This window comes from Haliotis cracherodii, unplaced genomic scaffold (assembly GCF_022045235.1).
Source record: "Haliotis cracherodii isolate W230 unplaced genomic scaffold, xgHalCrac1.p SCAF_12, whole genome shotgun sequence".
Classification (NCBI taxonomy): Eukaryota; Metazoa; Mollusca; class Gastropoda; order Lepetellida; family Haliotidae; genus Haliotis; species Haliotis cracherodii.
In genome coordinates this window covers 35,608,906-35,620,417 of record NW_027266267.1, presented here as the reverse complement: position 1 = coordinate 35,620,417, position 11,512 = coordinate 35,608,906, and the positions used below count along the sequence as shown (strand labels likewise).

Sequence of the window (11,512 nt, the reverse complement as noted above, 5' to 3'; positions counted from 1 at the left end):
GACGTGCCGTGTTTTGTTTTGATGATTCGTATTTTCGTTAGTTGATGTAATAGAACACGTATTACAAGGTGTTCAGTGTCGACTGCGCCGTTGTGAACTACGGCCAAGCACCATGGGAGATGCTGGCGGTGAAGCGAGTCCACAACCAGAGGTTTTGAGGAATGAATACCCAGCTTTAGTCACCAGCGTGTTTTCTACAGGTATTTTGTTTAGACAATTAATTAAGGGACCGGTCATTTATTATAGGGGTGGGTAGTTCAGAGGTAATAAGGGGAGGGTCACCCCAAAATATGCCAGTTTCTGGGGGAGAGTCATAAAAAAATAATACCCGCATTTGGCATGTTTGGGGAGGCTCATGAAAAAACGGCAACAATGCAGTTTACCGGGCGCAGCCCGAGCTCTACCATCCGCTCAATTGACGCGCTATAGTGCCACCGCTGTCTCGTTATACCGTTACCGTGCCTCACGCTCTGGTGACTCTTGCTTCACGATCCAACACCCGTTTTCGGTCTTAGGGAAACTTACACATCTTTACAATCAAACACCCATTCTCGGTCTTAGGGAAACTTACACATCTTTACGATCAAACACCCGTTGTAGGTCTTAGGGAAACTTACCCGAAAAAAAACGGACATTTAAATAAAAGTGTTTTTGCATTTTGGCTTTTCAGGGTGGGTCATGAAGAAAATGTATCCGTGTGTTATGAGTTTCATACACTGAGGAAACATATTTAGTTTTCTCTCTAATCACATGAACAACTGTAAAACATTTCATTCACTTCTAAAACCCAATTTTCTCTTCAAAACAAGCCATCATCTGAGTATTTTCAATGTCTGTGTGATTCTAACCTCCCGTAATAGTGCGAGCAATGGCGATAAACGTGGCCATCTGAAATGTATGATGTCAGAAAACCTATGATCTTATGTACAAGTACATGGGGAGGGCTATCCAAAAATATGACAATCTGTCCTTATTTTCAGTATGTAAGTGCATCAAAAACGTGTGAGTTTACATAAAAATGATCAATACCCGAAACACAATTTTTGGTATCAATAGAAGACGATACACTTGCAAAAATATCAAACTTACTACTATATACTACTGCACCCCCTCCCCAGCGTTTTTGTCCGTAAAAGAATAATAGTAATTAACATTTCAATTTCACTGCTAAAAATAGCCACTACGAACATGGGTCTACAGCTATAGCTTTGGAACTTGCCCTTTGGAATATTTATAGTGAAGATGTTTCCACATGGTTTGAAGTGAATATGTGATTTACGATGCATATATTACATTGTGACCCATGTATCGAGACACGTATCATATCGTGCCCTATCTTCCCGAGGCAAGAGAGTTAAATGACTATGAAAGTCCAGTTTCCACCCTTGCCGAACTAGGCTGGTATTATGGAGTTACATTTTGGCTGGACTGACGAGTCTATGCATAGTCCAATCAAAATCATGCACCGAAATTGAAATCCGGTTCGTAAACTGTCATGCAGAGTTTGGTCGATTGCAGGATTTGCAAAGCATGTGCATCGCCAACTCGTTGTCAACAGATATGTTCCAAATCTTTTCATGTTTTTAATCAAGGTGCTAACGTGATTTGATGTACTTCGTGAAGTAAGAACCTTTTTATCACAAAATAGATCTTGATGGTCGATCAGATCATCTTGACTAGGCGCCACCATTTTGTTTGAAACAAATGCATGTGATACGAGAGGTGGAATCTGATTGGTATATATGGGAGAGGCATAGAATGGACATAACTCGTAATAGCCACTGGTGGCGCTACGATCGAGCCCAGGAATTCCAGCCTAGTGCAGCAAGGGTGGAAACTGGACTTGTGAAGTCAGTTAACGCTCTTGCCTCGGGAAGATGATCGTGCCCTTGTTGTTGTGTATCACCCCTACAACCTAGACTGATCTCTCTGAGCATGTGTTGCAGGTGTCGAGGTAATACAAAGCTATGGCTGGTTCCTGCTTGCTGGTGTTCTGCTCCTCCTGTACCTGCGGAACAAGTTCCAGGCCACATGGGACAAGATGCAGAAGTCTCGAGAGGAAGAGAGCTACAAGAAATATGGTAAGCAGAGATAATATTCAACTACATGCCTAGAGCAAGTGTTCTGAAATTTTCGAAATTAGAATTAAAAATGTCCAAATTCAGTTTGTGATTACTTTATCATGTTTATAATGTTTATTTTGATTTGAATATTTTTGTTTTACAAAGGTGAATTGTATTTTATTGGTAACAGGACAAATATAGAGAGAGGGGCTGCAATGCTTGCATTTCAAGCAATGATAAAATGTGTCTGATTTTGAAAGTCAGCTGCATTTTCTCATCAAGGACATAAAATGAGTCACACCCAAAATCTATCAAGTGAATTTGTGCTCATGACTCCAAACGAATATGCATTGAATTAGTCTGAATCCTGCTTACGAATGACCATATTTTAAGAGTTAAGTCACTGAAAGGATGTGGAATGAGAAGATGGAGCTGGTAGACTCAAAAGTTTTTGGCACCGACTAGAGTCATGACGAATCAGCCCGTGAAGATCCAGGGTAGAATAGGTCTTCAGCAACCCATGCTTGCCGTAAAAGCGACTATGCTTGTCGTAAGAGGCGACTAATGGGATCGGGTGGTCAGACTCGCTGACTTGGTTGATGAGTGTAATTGATCCCAATTGTATGGATCGATACTCATGATATCAATCACTGGATTTTGTGGTCCAGACTCGATTGCCTACAGACCGCCGTCATATACCTGGAATATTGCTGAGTGCGGCATTAAACAAAAAAGAAACAAACTTGACAAATCAAGATTACATATACATGATATAGGCTGGGTAAAATATCCTTTGATAGGAGAATATGCGTTTAACCATGTGTTAACTGCACATGCTAAAAATGGGTGCACATTATAAGGTATAGAATTCAGGCAATACTGTAGCAGTGAGGGTGGCACGGGTGACCCAGTCGCCGTGATTCGCTGTGCAGAGTTGTGTCCCTTAGGTACGCCAGAAACCAATGATTGTGGGTTCGAATCCTGGTTCACCCTGATTATGTTTCTAGGTTTGTCAGCACCATACCCGTGCTCATGGGTTTCACCGAAGTGGTAAACATCTTAGACCTGCATCACTTCGGGCTTTCCTCCCACGTTAGGCTGACACGCCGTGATATAACTGTATTACTGTAAAAAGCGGCATTAAACCCAACTCACTCACTCATTCACTGTAGCATTGAATCGGTTATCATCAACATGCCTACAAGATTAACAATGTACTTCTTTCTCAATCATGGTTGGTAGTCAATATGTTTTTGGCCAGACATTTGATAGAACTCCACTTTGGGTGAGCATTACAAAGTTGAATGACATCAAAGAGGTTTACAGTGTTCAAATTTAATGTCTATGGTGTTTTGACTTTTCTGTGGTATAAGGTGATGTCCCGAAGACGCATGATCATGATGGTGGTAGCATGTGGGCTAAACATAAATAATGAAGGTTCCCATCTCTAGGATCTCATTAAAATCAGTTCTTTGTGATCGCTACCCCCTGAACCATCATTTGAGGACATCCTATAACAGATCATGTCAGAAAGAGATTTCGCAAACTTTTACTAACCAGTGAAATGACCAATAGGAAGTCAACATTAGCCAGTCATAAAGTAGCTTTCTCGATCTTTATGACATTAGTTTCAAAGTGGCTACAGTAATTCCTGACTACGCTCTGACAGAGCTCCAGATAAGCTGCGTATCTGCGTAAAATACGCATCAGAAATGCAGAAATACGCAGTAAAATAAAATCCAAGCGTATCAAATACGCAACGAACATTACAGATATGCTACAAAAATAAAACTTGTGCGTATCATCAAAATATTGTGAAGTAACCCTGCGTATTCGATTTGCAAATCAGCAACTTATTTCGAAATTATAAACAGGCATTCCGTCAACCTTGCCTAACTCCACGATGACAGTTACATCATGATCATTTGCCATCACACTTTCTTGTGGAAGTATCGTATTTTTGAGTTCTATGAAGCTCTCGAACCACACGACACCAGTTTGCAGGGACTAGATGAATATTTAAATATTTAACTTAAATACCCACATGTGTAAAAACTAGTGGGTAACAGAAATTTGAATACCCAGATAGAATTACTGATACCCAATGATTTTAAAATGCATTGGTAAAATACCCACAGCACCATAAGCTTATCTGGAGCACTGCTCTGAAAAATATTTTGTTGAAGAAAATGTCATGCATCCTGATGGAAAAATTACCAGCCATCGGGAGTCGAGCAGGTAGTTATTTCGGAACTACTTGAATGTCCGTGGTAAAACTGTTGAACTCATTACTTACTCCAGATGTAGGTGCAACACAGAGCCGCCTGGAGGCCATGGAGCGATCACGCCAGCGCATGCAGGAACAGCTCGATGCACAGGCAGAAGAATATATAGAGAAGCAGAGAAAGGTAGGGGCTTGGTGGACACTAGGGCCAGCACTACCCGGGTACCCACCCCCCTATTACCTGACCCTACCCGGGTACCCACACCCGACCCTACCCGGGTACCCACCCCCCTATTACCCGACCCTACCCGGGTACCCACCCCCCTATTACCCGACCCTACCCGGGTACCCACCCCCCTATTACCTGACCCTACCCGGGTACCCACCCCCCTATTACCCGACCCTACCCGGGTACCTACACCCGACCCTACCCGGGTACCCACCCCCCTATTACCTGACCCTACCCAGGTACCCACACCCGACCCTACCCGGGTACCCACCCCCCTATTACCCGACCCTACCCGGGTACCCATCCCCCTATTACCTGACCCTACCCGGGTACCCACCCCCTATTACCTGACCCTACCCGGGTACCCGCTGTTGGTCTCAGGAGATGTCTCAAAATGTCCGATTGGAAACATTTTTAGCATAGCCCTTGGAAACATATTTAGATAAGATACATGTATTGAACAATCTGGTCATTCATACACTGAAGTTGAATTAAGTTATATCTTTATTCAACCATATGGAAAAATCAGAAGGAATTGGTGCATAGTTAGAGAGAAATGTGAACATTAGTGACTTCTAGTGTAACCATAGAGGTATAGATAACTTTTGTCATTAAACAATATATCACATGACTAACCACAGGTCAGGGTTGTCCTGTGGGTACCCGGGTCCTACTCTGTACCCACCTGACCCGGGTACCCGAGTTACCCGTCCCAGCCCTAGTGGACACCCCATGGGATGCCGGGGAACAATAGCTCCAGTACTTTGTTTCAACTCATTTTATGAATGCAGATGGATCGTTGCTCTTGTTTTCAGTCTCTGGTTGAACATTTCTTTGGCCTTTAAGTATATATCATAAAACGTCAGACCCCGGAAGGTCTGCACTGAGTGGGCCTTTCTGCCAAATATTCCGTGGCAATGGAATACAGTGGGGACTAATCATACCAAAAAAATGTTTAAAAATGTTACTTGTTGTTACCCTGCCTGGCAGTATTCTTTGCCTGAGTGGGATATTCATGTTGTGCTGCGGCATGGTATGTGAGTGGGTTAGCACAATAAAGTCTGAACAAGTACAATCAGCCACGGGTCGGTCGGGTAGCCTAGTGGTTAAAGCGTTCACTCGTCACGCCGAAGACCTGAGTTCGATTCCCGACATGGGTACAATGTGTGAAGCCCATTTCTGGTATCCCCCGCCGTGATATTGCTGGAATATTGCTAAAAGCGGCGTAAAACCATACTCACTCACTCACTACAATCAGCCACACCCGTATACATACATGCACATCATTACACAAGTGCAATAATGTTGAACATGGCAGTAAACCCCATTTCTCCTCACTTCACCTCTTTCACTCACTCACTCACTCACTGATTTCCTGTGACAGAAAGAAGAAGAAAAGAGGAAACAAAAGATCGAAGATTGGGATCGTCATTTAGAAGGGAAAGGCTACAGATCCAAGTACAAGCCGGTATGTTCAATTTATCTGTCGTCATTACTGTTGTCATGGTAACCAATTCATGTCCATTGTACTTTAATTTTAATTCTCCTAATTGTATGATTTGCTGATGCATCGCAAATTTATGGCTGATCATAGGTGGATCCAGAGGGAGGGTCTGGGACCCCCTGTTTGAAAACAAAACCCAATGTAGTGGTAAGATGTTGTAGGTAGTAAAACTGATTGAAGAGGATTTTGACATTTTGGACTTATCCAATTGGATCCGCCATTGCTGATGATACGATACATGATACACCTATCTACGTATCGATTCATGTATCGATTTTCTTTATATTTACTGTTTTGGTAGACCCCTACTGCTCTAGCTAGAATTGGGGCGGTCGGGTAGCCCAGTGGTTAAAGCGTTGCTCGTCACACCGAAGACCCGGGTTCGATTCCCGACATGGGTACAATGTGTGAAGCCCATTTCTGGTGTTCCCCGCCGTGATATTGCTGGAATATTGCTAAAAGCGGCGTAAAACCATACTCACTCACTCTAGCTAGAATTGCACATACATACATGCTAAATCTGAACTCCTCAAAACAAGCCTCAATTACTTCTTTGAGAAGCTTTAAGAAGTTGGAGTTCTAAGTGAGGATAAGATATATTAATCTTGACCATCCATCTGTTTGTTTCCCTTCCTGGTGCTCCAGTCAGTGATTCAAGGGAGATAACTCTTTATGTTTTATTTTTTAAAACATCAATATTTGCTGGTGTTTCTGAGCTGTCGAAAGTGGCTTGGCTTATTGTTAGTCTTTGTAGCTTCAACCTGACACAAGGCTCCATGTTGGTTTTCTTCAAAGGAGCCAAGTGGCTCCTGATCGTTAAAACATAGGAGCCAGTTGTGAAACATGGGTGTTTAATGTCACATTACAGGGATAGAAATGTTTTTGTTTTCAAGCGTTCAGGGGAAACTCATCAACATGTTCAGCTGTGCCCTTTAGAATTTATGTGTGCAAACAAGAAGAAGAATTTGTTATTCGAATCAGGCATATCCAAAAGATATGTTTGGTTCCTGTTACCCGACCCTACCTATATACTAATCCCTATCCTATAGTCTGGAAGTTAATTTAAGGTACCGACGTTTACTACAATATCTGAAAAACTATCGGACCTACTCCAGTCAAAGTTGGTATGAGATTATTAAACAGTCATACATGACTGAATATTACATTTAAAGACAATCGGTGCATGAATAAAAAATCTGTCTATTTAGCTATCACTATATTTCATCAACAACCAGACCTGTTCGTGACGGGTGGAACGAGCATTCACTGAAACAGCCATCTGCATAATGCTACCCCTGCGTCACAGGGCCATGTGACACAGTTGAACCAATCAACTCAACTCGAAAGGTTGCATGGGAATCACGCACGCACGAATACGGTGTTAGCGTTGGGCGTCTCAAGCAGTTATTTAATAATATTTATCCAATTATTTTTGCATTCTTTTTCAGGTCAAATTAACTTCCAGATTATACCTAATTTTACTCAGATATATTAAATAAGACAATCCCCCGACCCTATCTTGATGATTTTCATCATTTTGTTCAGTGCTGACAATATGATTTCAACGTGTTTCATTAAATTCTTTTTACCCTGTTTAAAGATTGATTGTAAGTCTGACATGTTGGTGAAACAAGTTTTTGTTGTCATCCATGCAACAACCTATTTTCCAACCTACATTCCCTCTTTTATTTTTCTACATATTAGGAACAAAACATATGTTTTTGATAGGCCTCAGTGAACAGTAGCGGACGTAACGTGTACTCGAGACGGCTCTCCCGTCTCGCGTACACGTGACCACCTGAGAGAGGTCACTCGTATGCGTGACGGTCTGTCAGTGGACCGTGGATTTCTGCATGTTGCACAAAAATGTCTCTACAAGTGTTATTTGTGAAAATAATAAAACAAAATTAAGTACAGTTATTCATCATTATACTAGTTATCGAATGACATGAAAGAAATGTCATAAGAAAAATAATAAACGGTCAAATTGGGAGAAAAATGTGCAAAAATCGAGCAAAATGTTCTGTTTTTGACAACGATTTTCTCTCCTATGTACATATTTTTCAGAAACTAACATGTAGTGTTTTCTAAAAGCTTATTCATCGTAGAGTTACAAAATATATGAATTATTTCACGCACACCCGTTTTCCATCATGTAGAAACATGTTTACTTTCTTCGAAACTGCGCGAACCCTTTCACGTACAAGTGACTGGTCGACAAGCCGATAAAGGGAGGTAACAGATGCCTGACTAAAATGTTCAATCGGAACATCCGTCTTGTTACACTAAATGTGTCTGAATCAGAACGATGCGTATAATATGCACGATATTTATTTAGCGCGTAGTTTCGTGGTTAGAACAAGGAGGAAATGTATTTTGGTGAGCGGAATTTCACCATGTTCACCGTGAGGCAGATAATAATACTGAGCAGTTATGATTTACAAAGTTTGCCCTCTTCTTTTTCCGTTTCCGTTTCTGAACCCCTAGATTAGTTTTGTGAGTTGTTTATTCATATGTTCATTTAGAATGTGTACAGAAAAGAACGATATGCAATGCAAGGCTTCCTGAGGCAAGAGAGTTAACTGACTTTTAAAAGTCCAGTTACCGCTAATGTCGAACTAGGCTGGTATTATGGAGTTACATTTCGGCTGGACTTACGAGTCTATGCATAGTTCAATCAAAATTGTGCAACAAAATCTGAATCCGGTTCGTAAACTGTCATGCAGATTTCGGTCGATTGCAAGATTTACAAAGCATGTGCACCACCAACTTGTAGTCAACTGATATTTTCCAAATCTTTTCATGTTTTTAATCAAGGTGCTCACATGATTTGATGTAAGACCCGTTATGTTCATGATGTTACAATATAGATCTTACGAGGGGTGTTCATTAAAGATTTCCCCTGACCCACTTCCGATGGACCTAGTGGAATGAAACTTGGCATAGGTATTAGTCTTTCTCCACACAGGAACCACCAAGAGTTACACACTTCTCCCATCGTTTTATGCAACTATGGAGACATCGCTTGTAAAAGCCCTCAATTTGCGTCTCAAACCAGGACTTGACTTCAGAAATCAGTGTTTCATCATCTGTGAAACGTTTTCCCTTCAAAAATGACTTCATGGTTGGAAAGAGGTGGAAGTCAGATGGTGCAAGGTCAGGAGAGTAAGGAGGATGTGGAAGGATTTCATAGCCACAGGACCGCGCTTGTGTCTGGGCAACATGAGAGTTGTGTACTGGAGCATTGTCTTGCAGGAGACGGACACCTTAAGCTTGATAGCATCCCGCAATTTCCGCAGCAGTGAAGCATAATAAGCTCCTGTAATTGTGGTACCTTTTGCCAAGAAATCCATCATCACTACACCGTGCTGGTTCCAAAACACCGTGAGCATGACCTTGCCTGCAGAGGGTTGGACACATGCCTTCTTTGGGGGTGGTGACTCCACATGCTTCCATTGCATCGACTGAACTTTAGTCTCAGGATCATAGTGATGGAGGGGCGGTCGGGTAGCCTAGTGGTTAAAGCGTTCGCTCGTCACGCTGAAGACCCGGGTTCGATTCCCGACATGGGTACAATGTGTGAAGCCCATTTCTGGTGTCCCCCGCCGTGATATTGCTGGAATATTGCTAAAAGCGGCGAAAAAACCATACTCACTCACTCACTCATAGTGATGGACCCATGTTTCATCCTGTGTGATAAGTCTGTCAAAAAGGTTTGCCTGTTTTTTTGGGCACATGTCCAAAAGATCCTTTGAGCAATTGATTCGTTCCTCCTTTTGGAAAGGTGTGAGCAACCTGGGAATCCATCGTGCAGACACCTTATGCATGTTCAAACTGTCATGGATGATTTTTTCCACAGACCCTACACTGATCTTGACATCTTGTGCTAACTGGCGAACAGTTATACTTCGGCCTGCCAAAATGGCGGTCTCCACTTGATGGATAGTGTCCTCATCAATGGCTGAATGGGGTCAACCAGGAATGGCAGCTGTTTCCACAGATGTCGGACCACACTTGAACTGGCCATGCCAGTGTTTAACAACGTTATATGATGGGGCATCTTCCCCATAAGTTGCTTTCATTTCATCGAAAGTTTCTTTTAGTGTGGAACCTTTCAAATATAAAAATCTAATCACTGCTCGGTATTCTACTGGCTCCATTGTCACACCCAACTCGATCATAACACCTGTAAAAGTGGTAAGATTAATAGTTCGGTGCTGCAAATTCAGACATAACCCATAGATACATGTATCATTACACATGTGAAATTTTAACCAAATATGATAACCCTAAGTGGTTTAGGGGAAATCTTTAATGAACACCCCTTGTAGATTATTGATCAGATTTTCTTGACTGGGCGTCGCCATTTTGTTTGAAGCAAATGCAAGTGATACGAGAGGTGGAATCTGATTGGTCCATAGGAGAGGCTTAGAAGGGACATAACTCGTAATAGCCACTGGTGGCGCTACGATCGAGCCCAGGAATTACAGCCTAATTCGGCAAGGGTGGAAACTGGACTTTTATAGCCAGTTAACTCTCTTGCCTTGGGAAGATGTGCAAGGCTTCTAACTCATCATTTTTCAAATCCTCTGTCAGCTCGTCCTCAACCCCGCAAATTGTTTTAGTGTGCAAAATCAACTCATGTTGCTGCTCGTCAATACTTTTGTGTGCGAAATAGAAAAATTAGCATACACAGTTCTACATTTTTTAATGTTAATAAGTTCGGCTTTTTGTGGTAGGGCTCTGTTTGATGATAGAATTCAAGTCACCAACATCCTTGAAACATCAGCCTCACGCTGTGACACTCACTTGTAATCACTTCGCCCAAGCTGTGCACTTAGTTCCCAAATCTATTTAGCACTGTCAAATCTAAGTAATAATCTAAATGTAAGATAGCTCCATATTGAAATCCCAGTTGTTTATGTCCTAATTAATTATCTCAACTGAGTATCAGCCATCACGCCCATCATCATCAGCCATGAGAGCATCAGATGAAGACGACACCCTGGAACTGCCTGATGAGAGCAAATGGGTTATACAACAGTGGGTTTCCAGGGTGTCAACAGGAAGTGGTTTAGTAATTGTGCTGGCAATTAATTATTGATATGACATGAAGTGTAAAGCGTTATAGATGTATCCAGCTTCTATCTGCAAGCTTATGTTGATCAAGGGTGGGTTGAGAAATTCTGACGATTTTATTTTTTTGAGGTCCCTGTTTTGGGAAGTCAACGTTCTACTCATACCCGAACACATATAGATATGTATTTAGTCTACGATTCCAACTATATCATGAACATGTGTTTTTAAATCACTATCAAATCGTGATGATACCAGGTGTTTGAGAAAAGGTGAGTGTATCCTGCCCTCCTGGTAGTACCAACCACAAACATTTTGTTTCCTGAAACTGTTCAATATTTTATTACGAAACTTTGCATATGGATCAGCACATGCTGAACTGGTGCCTTTTCATGTTTTGGTATTTCTCAAAAAAT

At 41.8% G+C, this 11,512-nt stretch overlaps 1 protein-coding gene across 1 annotated transcript in view; it reads left to right on the top strand.

The window, feature by feature from the left end:
• The window catches only part of LOC139458384 (selenoprotein S-like), an 82,689-nt gene continuing 71,177 nt past the window's right edge, over positions 1–11,512 (top strand). The window contains exons 1-4 of the mRNA XM_071239795.1: positions 1–200; positions 1,947–2,081; positions 4,365–4,471; positions 5,901–5,984. Coding sequence (XP_071095896.1) covers positions 113–200; positions 1,947–2,081; positions 4,365–4,471; positions 5,901–5,984 — 414 coding nt within the window. The 5' untranslated portion in view covers positions 1–112. The remainder of the gene's footprint in view (positions 201–1,946; positions 2,082–4,364; positions 4,472–5,900; positions 5,985–11,512) is intronic.